This window comes from Coturnix japonica, chromosome 17, assembly GCF_001577835.2.
Source record: "Coturnix japonica isolate 7356 chromosome 17, Coturnix japonica 2.1, whole genome shotgun sequence".
NCBI lineage: Eukaryota > Metazoa > Chordata > Aves > Galliformes > Phasianidae > Coturnix > Coturnix japonica.
Window position 1 is genome coordinate 8,013,412 of NC_029532.1, and position 20,285 is coordinate 8,033,696.

The 20,285-nt window shown below is 46.5% G+C and overlaps 2 protein-coding genes across 5 annotated transcripts in view; one reads left to right on the forward strand and one right to left on the reverse strand.

Annotated features, from left to right (window-relative positions):
- Window positions 1–1,630: 1,630 nt before the first annotated feature.
- On the reverse strand, window positions 1,631–3,020 carry RPL35 (ribosomal protein L35). The gene is made up of 4 exons (XM_015879464.2): window positions 2,885–3,020; window positions 2,548–2,684; window positions 2,268–2,349; window positions 1,631–1,851 (listed from the first exon to the last, which is right to left on the reverse strand). The coding sequence occupies exons 1-4, from the start codon at window positions 2,885–2,887 to the stop codon at window positions 1,702–1,704; spliced, it is 372 nt and encodes a 123-aa protein (XP_015734950.1). The 5' UTR covers window positions 2,888–3,020; the 3' UTR covers window positions 1,631–1,701.
- A 346-nt stretch (window positions 3,021–3,366) lies between these two features.
- SCAI (suppressor of cancer cell invasion) overlaps window positions 3,367–20,285 on the forward strand; it is a 35,155-nt gene continuing 18,236 nt past the window's right edge. The window contains exons 1-7 of one of the 4 annotated variants that reach the window (XM_015879459.2): window positions 3,540–3,642; window positions 11,304–11,404; window positions 13,084–13,215; window positions 17,946–18,041; window positions 18,679–18,765; window positions 19,347–19,445; window positions 19,794–19,890. In XM_015879459.2, coding sequence (XP_015734945.1) covers window positions 13,109–13,215; window positions 17,946–18,041; window positions 18,679–18,765; window positions 19,347–19,445; window positions 19,794–19,890 — 486 coding nt within the window. In that variant the 5' untranslated portion in view covers window positions 3,540–3,642; window positions 11,304–11,404; window positions 13,084–13,108. Of the gene's footprint in view, window positions 3,494–3,539; window positions 3,643–11,303; window positions 11,405–13,083; window positions 13,216–16,269; window positions 16,385–16,500; window positions 16,769–17,945; window positions 18,042–18,678; window positions 18,766–19,346; window positions 19,446–19,793; window positions 19,891–20,285 lie in introns of those variants that run through there. The other 3 variants (XM_015879458.2, XM_015879461.1, XM_015879462.2) reach the window with 3 other exon arrangements.

Here is a 20,285-nt window from a genome sequence, read left to right on the forward strand (position 1 = left end):
ATGTCCACAATAAGCTCTGAACAAAGCTATCACAGCCAATATTAGCATCATTGTAAAGCTATCCCTCCCAAGAACTCAGTATATGGGGAATTCACTTTACCACACATCATTAGACCTCTCTCTGGTTACAGTTTATTTGAGGCTTAAAGATCTTTCATATGTATGTTGAGTTCAGCGAGCAGAATTAAGATCTTCTCTCTGAACAGAATCTGGATCCAATCTTTTGTAAGGACTCCCTGATGGGCAGAGAATTCCTCCTGTCTGAATACATCAGCTTCTCTAACACAAGCCATCACTGCTGCATCACAGCACCGGGCAACTCTTCCTTACATCAGAACCAAAAAAGGCCTGTAGAGTCAGAGCGTTGGACTCCAAAGGACTCCAGCAGGGAACAGAAAATCCATTTAACCAGTTCTGTGCTTCACAGGTTAAAGTTTGGAACTGTGACACGGGAGTGCCCATAAACTCCCAGGGTAACAATATTCTGGTCGAACCAGCTTCTTCTGCCCTGCCTGCTGGATTTTGTTTCACTGCAATCAGCCTCCACACGCACACAGAAGGAACCCTTGGTCACAAACTTTCATGCCCCCTACATTTTCCTAACTCTTTAACTGTAACCAAATTTCCTCCTTTCCCATCTTGTGTGCTATCAATGGCCTGGAAAACGATGCTCATTCAAAAGAAATACCCTGCATGCTATTAGAAACAGGTCATCTTTGTATTAACTCTCTGAGTGAGTGCAGCATCAGCCTGCAGATTTCACAATAGCTCGTGGAGGCCGCTGCCTGCAGGCACCTGCTGCAGCCCCTCTGCAGCCCTGCACCAACCAGCTGCAAGGAAAGTGCTGCTATGACTGAACGTGGGTATCTTACAACAGACCTTTTGGTTTCATGTGAGAGCCTTGAGATCTGCTATGTAACACTTGTGATGCTGTGTAATGACAGCAGCACAGAACAGTGTAAGGCTGAACCCCACAAGTCAGTGTTTATGTGCTGACCTCCAAAGAAATGTAAATGCGTGCTTACTGGTTCAGTTCACTGCATGATCCTATATCATGCTTTGTCACATCTGAAACAACCCTCCTACCCAGGCTCCATACAGCAGGCTGGATCCTCTAGGAAATACTGCAAAGATTTCAGCTACAATGCTGCAGTTTTCAGGTCTCCTTTTCTCCAAGAGCAGAAGGCCTTGCTCTGCTTCCCTGAGATACTACGTTAAAAACTAGTGGCTGCAGAACAAGTGACAGCTCAGCTTCCCAGGTGACCAGGGAAGTCTTTAGTTTCAAGAAGTCCACTAAGACTCCTCAGCAGAGCAGCTCACCTGCACAGCACATTACTGGCACAAGACAAAAATGCTCCTTAATCAATGAATACCAGCTTACTGTAAGCTGTGGTTTTAAATGAACCTCAAATTCCATTTTCTTGCCTTACACGTTAAGTTGAACCAGGTTCACAGTACCTGTATTCATCTGTTCTCTCTTCACAGAGGAAAAATAATCTTATGCTGCAATTTGTTAGTAAATTCATTAACAGTAAAAGCTCAAACAGGCTCTTCATGAACCCTCTGTGTCTCTCCATGAAGCTGATGACACCTTTATCTCACCACTATTCAAAGGAACACCACCGACACCTTCCAAACAAAGTTCTATTTAATGACACATACCCAGCCAGTGTAATTAACAACTTCTGGTACACTGCACTCTTATGCCTTGATGGCATATTTCCGGACAGGGTACAGACGTTCTTTTCGCTGCTGTTTTTTGGTCTTCAGGTTTTCTTCATGTTTATTTAACCTGCGTCGCATGGCACGAGTCTTCTTCGGCCGCAGATCGAGAGGCTTGTACTTCTTGCCCTGTTTTCAAAACATACAAGAACTGAAGTCAAGAGAAGGCAATGTAGGGATTAGAAGTGTGAGCACATGGAGAGCCAAGCTGCCCATAAAGACACACCGTAGCACCTCAAGCTTCTTTTAACTGGAGCTATCTGCTGCAAAACACGAGCTGATACCAACTTCTTTGACTCAGATGAGAAATTGGTCCTAAGGGCCCCCATTCCCAATACCTTCTGAAACGTTATTTTTCTCCTACTCTAAGTCATCCAGATCCCTAACAAGTAACATTTGGAAAGCAACAAAAAGCCTTGAGAGAAAGAACCCCTCAGTTGCTTGCAGTAGAACCAACCCTTAGCTAACACAGCCCCTCAGGAAGGCTGCTGCGGGCTCCCACTGAGCAGATACCACCGATCACTGCAGCGTAAGGGTGGACTTACCTTGTAGAACTTCCTCAGGTTCTCCTTCTGAGTCTGATTGATCACGGTCAGGACTCGGGCAATGGATTTACGCACCACGCGGCTGCGAAGGATGGAAACAGCGGCTCAGAGGGGCGGGTGGCGGAGATTTCAAACCAGGAGCGACCCACAGCGCACCCAGCGCGTGGCCACGCAACAACCAACGCGCTTCCAGCCGCTTCCACGCTGCCTCTCGCAGCAGCCGCCCCGGCCCCGCTCCCCCCCGGTCCAGGCCGCGTTCCCGTTCCGCTCCCGCACTCACATTTTGGACAGCTTGGAGGCGGCTCCTCCCGTCACCTTGGCCACGCGCAGCTGTGACAGTTCCACCTTCAGGTCATCCAGCTGCTTCAGCAGCTCCTCCTTCTTCTTCCCCCGCAGGTCCCGGGCCTTGATCTTGGCCTGCAGCAGCCGGGCGGCCCGTCAGCCCCATCCCGGGCCCTCCCCCGCCCCGCGGCCCCGCGCCGCCGCCCGCCCTCCCCCCTCCGCCCGCGCCCCAACACGGCAGCGAGCCCGAGCCCGGAGCTGCGCTGTGGGCGCTGTGGGCGGCCGAGGGCCCGCGGATGGCGGCGGATGGCGGCACAGAGGCCGCGAGCACTCACCATGATGGCGGCTGCGGCTTCGGTCCGGCGGAAAAGGGAAAGGGCGGCACCGGCGGAGCCCGCGAGTGGGCGGGGGGAGGAGGAGGGGCCGCGCGGCGCCACACCCCGCGGGGCACGGCCAGGGCTGAAGGGGCGGGGGTGGGGGCCGCCGGGGTTTCGGTGCCGGCGGTGCCGCCGTCAGCGCGGGGCGGGCGCTGTGCTCCGGTGGAGGTGCGGGAGTCGCGCCCCGGGGGCGGCGGGTCGTGAGGGCGGGAGCGGAGCGGCACAGAGCGGCACGGATGTCGGCGCGGTTCCCGGACTCACCGCGCGGTGGCGCTGCCGCACACCGGCCGCCTCCCGCCGAACGGCGAGACGGCAGAGAGGGACGGGTCCTGTAGAGTGACGGCCCGCTCCGCCAATCGGAGGACAGCACGGCCGCCGGCCCGGCCGCTCGCCCAATGGGAAGGGGCGGGGGCGGAGCGAGGCCGGCCGGGACCGGCGTGAGGCGGCGGCGGCGCTCCGCGCAGCCCGAGCCTCGGTGGCCGCGGCGCCGGTGGCCTCGTCCGGGGCGGCGCGGATGGTGAGAGGAGCGGCCCGGCAGCGCCTGCCCCGCTCCGGCCCGGCCTCCAGGTGCGGGGGGCGGAGCGGCGCGGTCGGGGCGGGGCGGGCAGGAACGGGCGGCGCGGAGCGGAGCAGGCCCGGCGGCGGCGCGCCCCTCACCGCTGTGTCGTCCCCGCAGAGCAAACGGCCGAGCAGCCCCGCACAAAGCGGAAGCACAGGTGAGGCGGGGCCGCGGGCGGTGCCATCCCCGTCTCCATCCCCGTCTCCATCTCCATCTCCCCGTGGGGCGCCGCGGAGGGGCGGGGGCACCGCGCTCTGCGTCTGGCGGGGGAGAACCGCGGCGTGACACGCCGGTGGGTTTAGGCCTCGGTTCGCAGAACGATCGCAGTTGTTACGACTGTCTGAACTTCCCCGTCCCCGTCGCTCCCGTCCCCCCGCGGGGCCGGGCAGTCGCAGCACGGCGGTGCGGTTCCGCAGCGGCCGCGATGCCGTCCCCGTCCCCGTGCGGCGTGTTCCTGTCCCGCTGCCATCGCGGAGCCGTTCCGATTCTCCGTTCCGTGTAGCGACTCGGCGTCACCGCGATCCCGCGCTGCACCGGGGCGGCTCGGGGCCACAGGTGGTGCGGGACGCCCTTGGGGCCGGGAAGGAGCGCGGGTCCCGCCGATCCCCGCCCCGGGGCTGTCGCTGCCGTGAAGTCCGCCCCAGAAAAACATCCGCTGTCAGACTGACGGGTTTTAGGTCTGGCCTTGATCTCTCACTGTGCAGAATAGGACGTGTTTTTGTCTGTCTAGATAATGCTTCTGTAGCCTTATAATAGGGCTCTGAGCTTATCTCGGCTAAGTAATCCTAGCTCTGCAAAATGGAGCCATTGTCATAGAAAAAACACATTTTGCGAGAGCTGCCTGGAGGCAAACCGTGGTTCTCGGTGTTGCGCTGATGCAGAGCGGCACCGCTGGACCATATGATGGTGGTAATGCTGGTGTAAGTCAATCTCCCAGCATCCGTGTGCCCTCCCACCATCCCCACAAGCAACAAAGCTGCAGCGTTGGTGCCAGTTGTTGGGGATGGTGGGAGACCGTCGTGCTGTGGCTGTGGAAGGTGGCGGATGCGGTGCTGTCTGTCACCCGGGGTGAACCCTCCTTGCGTAACCGCTGTGGCTGCGCTCAGACGGCGGAGGGAGCGATGGAGGAGTGAGTGTGGAACCTGGATGTAATTCATCTCGCAGGCAGGAAAGGTGTGTTGTTGGGAAATGGATAAATCGGCCCCTTCTGAGATTTGTTGATAAACCGAGCTCTGTTTTGTTAAGAAAAATGGTGAGTCACTTAATGAGACGAGTCTAATTCTCTATTCAGTCTGGGCTGCTGAAATAATACAGATAGCTGGGTGCTTTGCTGCAGAAGATATAAAAGCTATTCTCAGAAATCAGATGGAGAAATATTTGGCTGTGCTACACAGCTGTCACTGTGGTTTGATTTGGAAACATAGGTACGACATGCAGTCAAAATCCAATTGACAGGCTGCTTCCCTTCCAGGTGTTGGAAGTGATGACAGGTTGGGGAAGGCTTTACATGTAATGATGATACAGTTTGTGTTCTTGGTTTGACGAGTTCACCTGAGGATCTAAATGTACTAGAGATAAAACACTGGAAGTATTCACTGATGGAGTGTGTAGCTTGTTTGTGTTGTTATTCTCTTCTGTATGACCGTATTATTTGCCGGAAGGATGTAATAAAAATGAATGGCGATTCAGAATGTTGGAAATCTTCACAATCTGAATGAGTTCTACACTGAGATGTTTTCCTTAATGCTGCACTGAAGGTCTGGATTTGCTGTGGTGGGGGATGGGGCACCAGAGCTTTCTCCCTGTGCCGTGCAGTGCCCGCAGCCCTGGGCTCACTGCGGCCGTCGCACTCCTGCTCTCTGCATTGCTTTGTTCTAGTTTAGCTCTGCTGGCTTTAAATGGAGCTGTTGATAAGGCGCAGGGTAATGGAGATGAGTTTGATCATCTGGATGCATGATTTTGGCTTGTTTTTTCCTTTGGATGGTGCCATGTGGGCGAGAAGGAAGAGTTCTGGTGTGGAAGTGTTTTCTGGGTGATGTTACTGCCCAGATATTCAAGGCTTCACTATATTTTTAGAAAGAAAAACAAAAAAAGGAGAAAAAGGCAAAATACAGCTTTATCACCAGTTTTATCACAGAAATCTCTGTGTTGGTGTCTTTTTTTCACAGGATTTTGTAGTTCATTGTACAGAATTGTTTAGTTAGAGCGAGCTTTGTAGGAGGAAAACCAGGCCATCTACATGCAATTTCTGCACTCATTTCCTTCAGTAGGTTTGTCTGCAGACATTGTGCAGGCTTCCCTCTCGTAGCCAGGCTGCTCGCTCTGAGCACATCAGCTCTCTAATGGATCTGTAGCTTTCAGATGGGCTGGGAGCAGGAATGGTGTGTGCTGCAGCAGAAGGGAGCTGTCTGAAGGAGCGGACCCAGTTGTGTGTGGGAGCTGCATGGAGGGTCAGCTGGAGGTCTGCTTCCATAAAGTACGCAGTCAGTTGCCAACACAAATATTACCTTGCAGCTTACATGCACTGAGAGAGTGTGGTTCAGTCCTGTAACAGGAGCAGGACGGAATAACTGTCGGCCTGGTTCCCTGAGGATATCAGTCAAGAAGGGAAGTGTGTGATGCCAAGAAGCCTGGATGGAACAGCAGGTTCAGAGGACTCCTTGCTTGAAGTACTTTTAATTACTGCTACTATTATAATGGAACACAGACCAGAGGCTGATTTTCTATATAATTAAAGCAGCAGTCAGCAGAGGGATTTCTCTGCTGCCAGGTAATGATCCAGGAGCAGTCTCTGCTCGGGTGCAATTCCCAGTGATGCTGTCTCTACAGTGCCCATGTTTGCTGGCAGCTCACTGACAAGAATTGGTTTGGAAGGAGGAAGAGAACTGACCTGACCAAAAGGCTGTTCCTCGCCTGTGCTCTCTTTTGTCAGCATGAGGTTCCTGTTGGATTGCAGCCACCTGCACCTTGGCTGAGAGCACTGATGAGCTGGAGCACGCAGTGACAGCTGCCCATGGGTTCGTGTGTTGGCCTGAGCTGCCACTTGGGCTATCTGGCAAATGGCTGGCCTTACTATGAGGAAGTCTCCTGATTTTCTGTGCCACGTAGCAACAGGTTCCATCATACAGCAACCTTTCTGTTTTGAAGTGGGAGCATGTATAAAAGAGTTAACGTGTCGGTCCTTTTCTGAGTCCAGGGAAAAAAAAACAACTATATCTTGCAACTCGGATGCTTTTCAGGAACTTGGCCGCTGTGGATGCAAGAGGCATGTGCTTTTCCACACTGCTCTAGGTGATGGCTTAGTTCAAGGGGGCCCAGATTTGGCTCAGTCAATAGTTGTGTTGGCATCCTGCCATCAAATGTGCATAAAATGGAGCTGGCTGCAGCTCCTTCCTCGCTCTAATATGGAGGGGCAGCCCACAGGGACCTGGGGCCCCCTATGCCTTGCTGTAGGTTGTCTTGGTTATGTAAGTTAGATGGAGCTGGGCAATTCCTGCAGCATGCACTACTTTACTGTGACTTGATGGTTGCTTTTGAACCCTGGGTTGTATTGGTTTGTGGGTTTTTCCAGATGTGTGAGGTTTGTGTCTCATTTGCAGACTCTTCATGTGCTCTTACCGCTTATGTGCATTGCCAGAAAATCAAGATAAAACACAACTGGCATTTTAGCTGCTCCAAGCACATTGTGTGTAAATAAACCACTAAATCGTTTAGCTTGTGAAATGTAAATACACACGGCTCAGCCCGCAGCAGCTGATGGTGTTTTTCTCCTTTTCCCTCCCACCCCTGCCAAGAGCAGCCTCGCCTGATGTTCTTTTTTTCCTGCTGCTCTTTCATACAGAGCAAATGACTGCTAAGCACCATGTAGGTGGCACCACTGCAGAGTCACCCTTTGAATTAAGAAGTAGGTGCATCCTCTTCCACGTTCCTTCTGAACCATTTCTTGAGATCCCCAGACTCTGATAGCCCAGAAGCTCAGCCTTGGCCTGACTTTGAGCTTGAGCTCATCTTTGTTCACACATGAGCGAAGTCAGTGCAAGGGCAGAGGCCCAGCTGGGAGGGCATTTTTAGCCTTTGCCCTTTCTTCATCCTATACATAAGAGGTTGTGAACTGCAGCAAAAGAGGGATCACGGGGGGCATGGAGAGCACAAGCATGGAACAGATTGCCACTGGCAAGAGCATAAAGGAGAGAAGGAAAAGTTCTGTGTCATGAAGGTAATTGGAACAGGACACTCACATCCCGTGGTGGTACTGTGTCTCCTGTGTAAAAGTGAGTCTGACCAGAGAGGATTTAGGAAGGCTGCTGCTGGTGTGGGGCCTGGATGATCCCTGGATGTGGAAGACAAGCAGGGACAGATTCCTGTCTCTGTGGTGTGGTGTTGGGGAATGGCTGTGTTGTACTGGGAGAAAAGCTGCCACAGCCACACCTGGATACAGGTATGCTGTAAGCAATAAAAAGAAGTACAACAAAACTTGATCTTATAGACTAAGCACTTATTTGAAACTAAAATTATAAGGTTGGCACTGCGTTCTCGATATCCAGATTTGTTTACCTCAGAGTGGAGCAGAATTCAGAGCATTGGCCATGTCCCTGCTGGGCATCCTGAGACTCCTGCTGACAGTGGGCAGAGGGTGAGGCTGGGCTGGGCCTGCTGGACATGCAGGCATTGGACCTCCAGTTACTGTAGGGTAATGTCAGGACTCGCACTCAGCAGATTACATGGAAACGTACGGTTTTCCCAAAACATGCACCTCTGAAAGGAAACACAAGAGCTGAGGATGCCTGTCTGTAGAAGGAAAGAGGCAAACAGCAAACACAGATGTGTTGCTTGACAAAGGCAAGCGCTGTGAACTAAAATACTCTTATTTCTCCTGGTTAACGATGGCAGCATGATGCTGGTCCATCCATCACAGAACATCAGCTTCTTTTTATTCGTTTTTCCTTCGAGGGTGACATGGGGAAGGATGTTGTTGTACTGCAGAGGCAGGGATTTCTAATTTTTTAATTCTTTCTTTTGCTGGGTGTTGCTGTCCCGAGCCATTTGCATTTGGTGCAAGCAGTGAACCTCCAGGTCAGCAAGATTTTAGATGTTCATGTGACAGGTAGTGCCTTATGTTACAGCTGTCACAGAAATGAGAGTTCTGGTGCTCAGGCTGGAGGCTGATCAGCGTAACTAACCCCAACCCCACCTTGTTCATAATCTCATTTTTGGTTTGATGTTATCAGGTAGGTGGGTGACACGGGTAGTGCTTTAGCCAAAGAAGGGATCATTTTCCTCTCCCTCCTATTCCCCTCCCCATCATCAACCATCCTGGGTTGTGTTAGGCTTGCATCTGCTGTCCTGCACTGAAGGTTGTGTGTGGGTTATTTAAGGGACAGAGCTGAAAGCTCACTGATGAGAATAACTGGAGCTTGAAATAAAATACGAATTCTTGTTCTAATTTTAGCCGAGAAGCCTCACTGGGTCACATTGATTACTTCTCCAGATAATAATAAATTTGTTTATTTGCATAGTGTGAACGTTTAACATCTATGCTTTATCTATGAGAAGCTGGAACTCCACAGAGAGTATTTGCAAAGTGTGCAGAGTCACCTGCTACACGTGTGATGTGTTCTGCTTTTTGCAAGGGTTGCTTAAATATCTATTCCTGCCTGTGGAAATTGTAAGGTTGCTTATGGAAGTGATGGCCTGAAGTACAAGTGTCTAAAATTCTAAGTTCTGGTTTGAAGTAAGACAGGTTGTTTGTTGCATATGTGAGGTACCAGTGCCCCGTATCGCTTACATTCAGTAGAATGTACTTTCATTGCTTCGTTAAAGGGCAGAACAAATGTGCAGCAGACATCTGTATAAGGAGATGGCTTGCCTCTTGCAGAACAAAATGAGTTCGATGTCTAATGTTGATCTCTAGTGAGAGGAATGTGTTTTTCAATTGACCATTTAAGTGAAGTAGATAAAGCACTGCTAATAGATATTCCCAGCTTTTAGCCTCTAATATTCATATGGTGTGGCTGTCCAGGTTGACTGGAAGGCAGAACCCGTGGTTCTGTTGCTGAGCAGGAGCTGTGGCTTGGCAAAGGAGAGACTTGTTGTACAAAGGCTGTGGAGGCTGAGGGACCATGTCCAGCCAGCTCTGCTTATGTAGCCCCTTGTTCTGCATGCACAGAGCTGATATGCTCCCAGCTTCCATCTGTTCAAAATGCCATGCAGCTGTGGGATCACTAATTTTTCTGTGGAATGAGGTTTTGTCTCCTTGTAAGTGTCAGTGGATAAGCTGTGACCACCCTCTTCTATCAGTCAGCTGAATTGCAGGCTAAGTAATCCTGGCTGAGTAGTACATCTGGCTAAGGAGATGTGCATGTAATACAGTTATTTAACATATCTATGCTTGGCTTTCATTGTTAGCATGATTTATTTAAGCCAGGGTATTCTTTCACCATTCACAATGCACGCCTTGCTTTGCAAGCTTGAGCCTGAGTACCGTGCTGGTTGTGAGTGCATGCCTTTGACTTGAGTAGTCTTTTTCCCTTCCAGCTGAGCCTGGAAAATGTAGCCAAAAGACAGCAAACCACAGGGAAGTGGAAACGTATGTGATGTGACACCTAAATTTAAAAAAAATAACTACTTGCTAGCATCACAAAGCTTTCATCCATTTCCCATACAGGCCGCCTTGTTGCCTTTCAGCTCCAACTGCTCTGCATTGTCTTGGCATCGTCTGGGGTTCCTGCAGGCCCTTCTGTCCTGCATGCTGCAGCGCAGTGAAGATGAGCTCTTGGATAAATGGATGCTCTTCTAAGATTTTAAGTGGCATTAGGGGTAGTGCTAGGGATTATATGGTGCTTCATGTCATTCTCTGCCTCTTACTCCTAATCCCGGCTTTAAAATACCACTTTTTAGTTTAAACTTAAGCTTCTTGTTGCCTTAGTACAGTGTGTGGCTTGTTTGCAACATGCATATTTTCTTTCCTGAACCTCTGTATAGAGCAATAAAATGAACACTGTAGTGGAATATCTCCATGGCATACTAATTTTTGAAGGGGTCTGCAGTGTCACGATGTGCTTAAATGTGGTTGGTTTCCTAGATCCCTGCAGCAGAAATCTCTGACAAGAGGACAAGTTGTTCTCCCTGCTTTTCATCATTTCCCCCAACAAACAGAAAAGGTGCTTTGGCTCTCTGCTTCATGAATAGGCCCAGATTCTCATACCGACTGTCACATCACGAAGCTGAATAACCTCCAAAATGTTTTATATTCAGCTGTCTGATCTGTTTTAGTTTTTTTTGTTTTGTTTTTTTTTTTGTTCCCCCCCAGTTCTTCTGACTTCCCACAAAAATCAGCATTGTGCTAAATAATGAGGAACTGTCTGGGCTTGGCACAGACTTTTGAAGTACATCTTAACTGCCTACAATCTGCAAAGTCTTTTTTTTTTCCCCCTTAATTCAGTTGTTCTCATTTTTTGTTCTTCCCTGGCTTTTTATGGTTCCTCTGCAAGAACTTTCTTCTCTCTCCTGGTACCTTTTAAAGCAACAGGCATTGAATTCTCTGGCTTATCTTTTATTGATTGCATAAACAACTTTATTTGCAGACGGTCTGATGGACTCTAATGTGAGAACTGCAATTGGTTTTACTTGCCTGCTCCTGGGCCAGCAGTCAGTTGGCTGGTGTTGGCAACAGTTGTGGCAGATGAATAATGTAATTTAAAGTAACGTAAGATGAAACGGACTGTACCATTGAATTAAATGTTGGAAATAGAATACTGACTGTATGAAATGTACTTTACAATTTATGCAAATCCCTCAATTTAAAAAATGTATCTGAAGTTACTCTAGAGTATCTGACCTACCCCAGCGGAGTGCTGCAGAACCAGGGGCCTTGCTGCAGGATTTAGCTCAAGCTTGCTGCGGAGTACACGGGACCTGGGGTACTGTCTGTCCTCCTGAAACCCCTCCATCACCTCCTGGCCACATCTGACCCCTGTTTGTCAGCTCCCCCCATTCTCCTCAGTTTCCTGTGTTGGTGCTCTCAGTTCAGTGCTCTCAGTGTTGTCTGTTTCATGCTGTGTGACCATAAATGCTTAGAGATTTCACATGCAGGCTGGTGCTTCGTGCTCAGCTTTGCTGGACTTGTACCAACAGGTTTTGACCTCTTGGTGTGTTTTGAGCTCTTACGTTGTCTGGCACCTGTATTGCAATTACCTGCAGAGATGTTTGCTACATTTTTCTGGAGCTCTTCAGCAAACACTTCGTGCAGTGCACCCCTTGCTCTTACAGTAATGCTGTACTGCATGATCACGTAGGTGTTTAAAACCAAGTGAATGTGTGCTGCGTTTTGTCTGACCTGGAGAATCATGGCAGCACATGCCTGCTAACATCCCCAGAACTGCTGGAAACCACTGATTTCTTCTGCTTTCACTGGGAATGAAGTGCACTGAGCTATCTCTTCAGTCTGCCTACTTGTTGAGAAGGTTTATCATTATAATTGATGGAAGGTACTTGTGGGTGCTTTCCACTGACTGTAAGGAGTTAGCTGTGCCATCTTCTGGCTTGAATTGGGACTTTAGGGTAATTATTTATGCCAACAAGGTCCAAACAGAGCCTCTGCTCAAGCTGAAAACTGTTACTTAATAGAAATGCCTACCAGATCTGGTAGAGAAGTTGCTGGAAATAAAAGCTCTGCATTGTCCCAGTTAGGGCTGTGTTTAACTTGCACTAAAATTCTTTGGAAGCACAGGAGAGCCAAAGACCTGGCAGCAGCTTTAAAATACATTTAGCTGCTGCTTTTGAGATATGTGCAGCTTACATTTGGCTGTTAGAAAGGATAATCTTCTGTGTATGTATGTTTTAAGTCAGGCTGTAAAAGCGAAGCTGCCTCTATAGGTGTTCATTGTCCCTTACTTACTCAACAGTACAATCTGTATTGTATCTTCAGTTTTTTTGTTTAGGTGATTACTGTACAATATGACATTTTGCTCCCATTAACAGTGAAATTAGATTTGTAGGTATAATTGTGGGCAGCGCAAGCCAGGGAGCTGAACAGTCATGAGAAAACAGAGAGGAAGCAGGAGATGGAGGGAGATACATATTTACCATTTATATATACGTGTGTGTGTGTGTGTGTGTGTGTGTATAGATACGTATTTACCATTTTGTCCTACATTTATAACAATAATAGCAGCAAACTACAGTTTTCAGTAGTCCCAGAAGAAAATGAAATGTAAACAGAAGTAGGGCTGGTGCCTGGACACAGCAGGGGATAAGCACCTGTACAGAAAGGCAAATTTAGAGAAGATTTCTGTTTATGTATGAAGTGTTCTATGTTGATGTCCTTTTATTGGCAGTTTTGTGTTTGTGAATACAGTCCTCAGTTACTTTATTTTATGACTCTTTTGCCATTTTAAATTTTGCTTTGTTATCTATTGTGTTGTGCAGTGATTAGTCTCGTGCTTTGGTTCTCAGCTGTTAGTTTTAATGACTCTTAAGAAGAGTAACCTGCGGGGGAATTGCATGCTTGTTGAAACTATCCCCTGGAACATGCATGTAATCTGGATGAATTCACAGTAGCCCTCAATTACTGAGTAAAATTCTGTTTTCTTCTTCATAGGACTGAGTTTGCCCTAAAAGAAATCATGTCATCAGGAGGAGCTGAAGATGATATTCCCCAAGCAGAGAGGAAAACGGTTACAGATTTTTGCTACTTGCTGGATAAATCTAAACAGCTGTTCAATGGCTTAAGGTTAGTGCATGTTTATCAGAATTTCTTCAGAAAAGCGTTGAAATATGTGTTTGAACATGTGAGTGAATATAAAACTAGCATTTTAAATTCAAAAACCAGGAAGTTTGTTTAGGAGAGAGCAGTGTGCGCTTCTGTATGGGTAGTTTTGGACCACATACATGAGAATATCTGTAGGAGTAGAGGTTCATCATCTCTCTTGAGGTGATAGGGAAAGAGATGTGAGAAATGTGAGTTAAATGTCTTAGACGTGTCAGTTAGCAGTAAACTAGAAATTGTCAGTTCCATGACATTGGTAGAATTAATGTTTGAAGCACTGTGATTGAAACACCTGATTGAGGACCAGATGTTACTGTCCAGAATAAGCTGCACACAACTGCAAAAGGCAACACCACAGAAACCCCTGTCTCTGTGCTGGGATGAGAAGGACTGGCTTAGGAGGGAGGGAAAGTGGCAGGGGATATTTTTTTGGAGAATATTTAGAAAATGATAAACAACAGTGTCCAAATTTTAGTCTGTATTGTCTGTCTGGTGAAACAGGTGTTTAATCTAGACTGTGGGGAAAGGTATCATCTGCCATTATCTTTAAAATATATGTAAGGTAAGTCTATTTGTTTTGTCAGCACCAGTAAGAAAGGGAATAAGAGAAAGAGGAATTTAAGAAAAATAGTTCCAATTAGAAACATGATATAGATTTCCTGTTTATGTTAATGTATGCTGAGCTAAAGATTATGTTTTCAAGAACTATTTTATTTCTGAGCTTTGCTGTAGAGTCTCTTAAGCAACATGCTTTTAGCTCATAACTTGTTGGCAGTTCAACCTCTTACTGGTCTCTGAGTGACACTGTGTGTTTGGGCCCATATAGCTTGCTGTTATTCAAACACAGATGGTTCGCAAAGATATCCCCCACGCCCCACAAACAATTGATAATGTCTTTTATGTTCTTTAAAAGTTCATTACCAAATCCAAAACAGTTAGTGGTCCAAAATCTGGATGGTGAGTGGGCAGTAGAGGCAAGGAGTTACTGGTGACTGCATTCAGCACCCTATGAAACAGGCTGGCCAGGATTTCCAGTGCCTTACATTGGCTTTCTGATGCAGCTGGCTTGAAATTTTGGCCAGATTCACTGAAGAGTACAAATTAATCCTGTTGTTGTCTGGATGTGTGCTGTTCACAGAGATGGCAGAATACCTTCAGTCATTCTGGCTTTCATTTTTGGAGGAAAATAGTGCTTCTATCTGATTTTCTGATGAGAGATAGTTTGCATGTGTATCCACGGTATTTTGACAAAATGAAGCCTCATCCAGCTAGATGAAAAGAAGATGGAAAATACCTGGGTGGAATTTGGGTAATAAAAATGGGCCCCATAAAGATGGGCCTCAACAACCATCTCTGCTGAGTGAAAAGAAGAACGTGCTTGCTGTAACTTGATGCAATTAACGTAGTTATTTCTTACACTGAACTTAACCACAATTTTACCTACAAGGTCATAGATTCTTGTGTCCATAATGATGGGGCAAAGTGGCATTACAGTTTTCAGGCATCTCTTCTGTTGGTGCCTGTTCTCTTCTGGTTAGTTCTACCTGGAGTGGACTTGGCAAGATCCTGACTGTTGGCCCAGCTTCTTGCTTTTCCCACTAGCATAATAAATAGATTGATACCTGCCTGCCTCCTTCAGTTTGGAAGATGATTATGGCCTTTACTGATGTATTTTATGATATTCTCTTGTCTCTAATATCATAGAATCATAATATAGAATATGTTGCTTGGGGGGAAAAAAAGAAAGTGATGGGGGAGGGAGAGGAGAGCAATGGCTTCCTGAAATCTCCTCTGGGCACTTCAGCTACAGGGATCTGAGCCTATAGCTGTGTTGGCAGCTGCTTAGCTATTGCTGCTGCCAAAAATGCAAGGGCTCAGCCTGCCACGTCTTTGTTTCAGTAGCATTTCCTTCCTCTCTTCCCACTACAGATGCCAAATACAGCATTTGAGGAAAACATATGATGATCTGCCAATGGTACTGCTCTAAAATATTCTTGATGCTCACACTGCCATCTTTTTGTGGTCGTACCTACTGGAGTCACTTAGAAGGACTCTATCAACTCTATTCTATTATCTATACTTGTTTTTGAGCACCCTGAGCTCTAAGTTCTGAACAACTGTCAATGAAGTATGTGCCAGTTTCTCTTTTCCCTCCTCTTCCCACTCCCACTTGCTTTTCTCTTGGAAAAATACTGAGAGGAAGCATGTTAGGAAGCAGCTTCTTATGGCATACTGTCACCAGTTATGATTCTCTTTTCAATGCTGAGAAATGCTTAAAATTCTTCAGTATCACACAGAATCTTGAAAATTAAATAAAGAGGATGTTCCACATATACTGTAGGATCTTGCTACTCATAGTGCAGGCTGCGAGGACTGTGACTGCTCTCCTTTCGTGGAAAGAACCAGTAATGTTTAACTGTTCATTTCTTAGACTTCTAGTAAGTTGCAAATTGAACCTTAGTTTTATGGGATGCTGATGACTTAGAAACAACAGGGCCCTGTTAGCTTCAGGTACTGCAGCGGGCTGTAGCCCTCTCTTGTGCTGGGAGGGACCTGGCTTTGCACGGTGATGGCAGGTTACTGTGTTCCTAGTGTGATTACTGTCCTTGTGGGTCAGTATGGGCAAGAGGGAAGCTACGCTGAAACCCCATCATCCCAGTACTGCTTAGTTTCCTTCTCCAGGATCCTACAATTCCTTTGTAGCATTGAACATAAAAGGAAACTTTTTCTGTCCTTATTACTCCATTAACTTTCTCTAGGTCAGGAAGCAGCAGAATGCCTTGCTGTAATGTAGGTCTTTTGCTCTCAAGTTGGGTGTGTAATTACTTCTGGGTGGTCTATTCCCTGTCTACTTCAGTGGGAGAAGCTCTATTAATAATCTGCTCTGTGATCAACCGAGTCTTTGAAATTCCCTTGGATTACTGTTCTCACCCAGTAACGCAGATTCTCTGGTCTGATTAAAGAAACTGTGCACTAAATGTCCGCTCTCACTTATGCTGGCTGCTTTCTCATGACAAGGTTTCGTGGTACGTGGGAGCAACATGCATGATGAGGACTCAAAACAGCAAACAGGAACAAAAATGTGTGGTGGCAATGGCAGGGCCTGTCTGCAAAGATCTGTGAGGAAGCTCTGGTAATGTATTGTCAGAAATGAAGTTTTATTACAGCCGTGTCAGAATACTATCAAAAGAACAAGTGCCACTGTCTGTTTCCATGGAGATCTTCCCCATTCCCTGGGGAGCGCAGGGATCGCGTGGCACTGTGCAGCTATGCCAACTGCAATTAGGCGAGTGTGCAGCTTGAGGAATATACATGTGGACACCCAGCAGTGACCGTGGACAACAATGGCCAAACACGTGTGTGCTGCATAACGGAGGCTTTTTAGAATGCCACTATTTTTTCTTATTCCAACCCAATGCAGTGCAGTGAATTGAATGAGGTTTCATAGGAATGCTTAGGCTTGTGCAGGGGGAGGGGCAGAACTGAGAGGTGACTGTCATGCGATGGAAGATGCCAGGTGAGATGCAGAGAGCATTTTAGCTTACTGATGAGGGATATATGCATAAGTATCATCCACAAACAGCTGTTTATTTCATAGGTTGTGCACACACCTTCTTCTCAGTATTTGAGGGAGGAAGGGTGGCGAGTATGGCTTGCTGATGGGCAAAGCCACATTAATTTCCCTGTCTACCTGGGGTGCTGTTAAAGCAATTTGAGTTAGCAGAAACACACCAGCACATTTCTCTGGAAGTAGTGGTGTAGTGATTTGCCTATTTTACTCTTCTAGATGTCATGGCATGATTTCCAAAATGCAGTGTTTTGCTGCAGCCTGGATAGCCCAAGCTTGGAGGTGCAGTCTTTGCAGGCAGGTCCTCTGAAGAGTGAGGTCCTGGTGGGTGGTGTGCTAACCAGCACAATAATTTGAGTGCATTCCCCAAATGAGTTATTCTTGAATTAAATGAATTAAATGACATACTTTGCCACGTTGAAAATGCTATTCCACTTCCATGTTGGGTCATGTGCCTCCTTTGAATTGACTTCAGTATAGATGATGTAAGCATCATGAATTCAGCAAGACTGACAGTCTTTGATCTCCAAGGCTGTGTTTGTTCTGAGGCTTAAGCAACTCTCAGATGAAGGCCCACTGCTAGGATTGAGAGTATGTACCTACAAAGCTAAAATCCTTAGGACTGAATCACAGTTGTAGGGTGAAGGTGGAGGAAAATTAAATATCTTTATGAAAGGGGAATGAATATGGTTTGACTAACTGCTTTATGGCACTGAAAATCAATAATGAAAAAGACAGAATGTCTCAGGTTCCACCCTGTCACTAGCTCTGGGTTAAGGGGTGACAAATATTACTCTGATGGTGTAACCTGATCCAGTTAATGTTGGCTGTGAGCATCTACATTGCTTGCTTGACCTGATGATGCTTGGACAGCTGATTTACACGTGTTCTTATAGGGCTGTTTCTGAAACAGTGAGCAGCCATTTTTGTTTAAAAAACTATGGTTTTCTGAGTGAGTAGAAAGAAATATCATCAATCAATCAACCTGATTACCATTAGGTTATTATGCTCGCTTGCTCCCAGGTATGCATTTTTGTGTTTTTTGTTTTTTTTTAATGTTCATGTTTTATGAGGCCAGTTTAACATTCTGTACATAAAAACAATAAGATTACTTCTTTTGTTGCAGGGATTTACCTCAGTATGGGCAGAAGCAGTGGCAATCCTATTTTGGGCGAACATTTGACGTTTACACCAAACTCTGGAAGTTTCAACAGCAGCATCGGTAAGGGAACATTGTAGACAGCCCTATCCTATGAATTTAAAGGCAGCTTTAATCTCTGGCATTACGGTACGCCTAGGGGCCCCTATTAAGATTGAAATTTCATTGTGTTATTCAAGCATGAAGGGAGGGAATAGTCACTTCCTGTAGTGCTCCCAGTCTAATGAATTAAAATGTTACAGAGTTTTCAGTGCAACTTTTGTTTTTTGTAGAACAGAACCTTCTGCTCTACTTGAATGAATGTTGCTTTATTGTGCTGCCAAGGAAAAACTGGGGTGATGGCTTCTGCAGTGCAGAACCTATCTGGAATGGTGTGAAGTGTCTTGTTGCAGTGTGGGCTCTGATCTTTCACACCTTATGTTGGCTGTGTAGTTGAGTGTTCTCCTGGGATGTGGTGACCTATTTGTTTTGTGTATTTTGTGCAACATGCTTGTGTCTAGCTCTCGCAAGCTTTTGCAGCGTAAATGGTCATGTTCCTGGTGTGCAATGCTATTGGCTCTGTGAGGAACTGCTATTGGGAATGCCACACCAGTAACAAAAGCTGAATTTGGCCCTACAGTGGCTCTTTGTCTTGTCTGGTGTGATGATCTGAGAAATTCTGGAATGCCTTTTAATCTTTCTTTTCTCTCTTGCGAAATAGACAAGTATTGGACAATCGGTATGGGTTGAAGCGGTGGCAAATTGGGGAAATTGCTTCCAAGATTGGGCAGCTCTATTACCATTATTAGTAAGTAAGCACAGAAAAGGATTCAGTAGGGAAATGCAGTGTTAGTGGCAGTTTCATGCTCATTATCTGCATACTCAGTCAGGGGCATGCTGAGGTAGAAATGGATATCAGTTGAGTCACGAACTCTGAATGAGAAGGCACTTGGGGCTGCATGGGGGTGCTGCAGAGAAAGGCATCTTTGAGCCTGCTATGATGTTCCTAGAGTCACATCAATACTGCCTACAGACTTACCTCCCACCTCTAAAGTGTCTCTAAGTCTTCCACATGTGCTGCATGTGGCTCTTGCGCAAAACTGTGATGTTCAAGTTTGGGAGCTTAATGTTCCTTTAAACTCTTGAATTAACCTGTCACCTGTTTGTATGGGCACAAGATGGGCAGATTTTATTGTTATCAGCAATTGAATCCAAGCTCTGAAATCTGTCCTCCCAGCATACAAAAAGAATGAGAGTCTGACTTAGATAAAAAGTTACTTGAGGAGAGTTTTGCCATTGATGCACAGAATGGTTAAGGGGGAAGAAAAGGGAGGGTTTGGCATGGGTTTGCAACTGAAGCAGTGAGCTAATCTGTTTCTTCCTCTACAGCTTGCGCACTTCTGAAACCAGCTATCTCAATGAAGCTTTCTCCTTCTATTCCGCAATCAGGCAGAGGTCATACTACTCCCAGGTTAACAAGGAAGACAGGTATATCTGAATGGATACCCTTCTTTTTTTTTCTTTCCCAAGACCAGTATAGTTTGTGTGAGTAGCAAGTAATTATAAAACATAGGATCATAACTGAGATGAAGTCATTGTTGGAGGAAGTTTCCTTTAAGCCTATTGCAACGATTAAATACCTTAGTATAAATAAGAGCTTTAGCGGAAGACTGGAGGAACGTTCTCATGTGGCCCTAGCAAGGAAGTTATTAGCCCCAAATTTCTGACATCTTGAGTCAGTGTTGGTGCTGGGACCTAGTATGCTGCATTGTATGCTTTGCCTTCTGTGTTGTATTCTAATCTCAAATTTCACTATGGTATTTCTGTTGTGTTTAGGCCTGAATTAGTGGTTAAGAAGCTGCGTTACTATGCAAGGTTTATAGTGGTTTGCCTCTTGCTCAACAAAATGGATGTTGTAAAGGATCTTGTAAAGGTATGTTAAAATGAGGATAAAGGTGCTAAGAGTAGGAGATTGCTGGGTCTTCAGGGTTTTTCTCCTAATTTAGAACTCAGTAATTTAGTCTATTTAACCTGAAATACCACTCATTAGATTTATGATATTTGTTGCTGCTGCTCTGTAGCCTTTCTTTTCTTTTAAAATTTTTTTGATTGTGCATTTGGGTACCACTGAAGAAGATGGTTATATGGGTAGAGCTGTGGAAAGATATCAGTATGACACGAGCATTTGGTTTAAGAAAAAAATATACGAACTGATGTAGTTAGTTGAGAATGAACTGTAAGATGCATTTATTGATCTGAAAGTGTTGGAATCGTTCAGTAACTCTGAACACCTCTTCATTCCTGTAGTTGATTTAAGACATTGAAAAA

Coding starts and splice junctions, on each gene's coding strand:
- RPL35 (XM_015879464.2), bottom strand. Junction 2,350..2,547: donor GCCTCCAAGCTGTCCAAAAT/GTGAGTGCGGGA, acceptor CATCCTTCGCAG/CCGCGTGGTGCGTAAATCCA. Junction 1,852..2,267: donor ACCTGAGGAAGTTCTACAAG/GTAAGTCCACCC, acceptor TTTTGAAAACAG/GGCAAGAAGTACAAGCCTCT.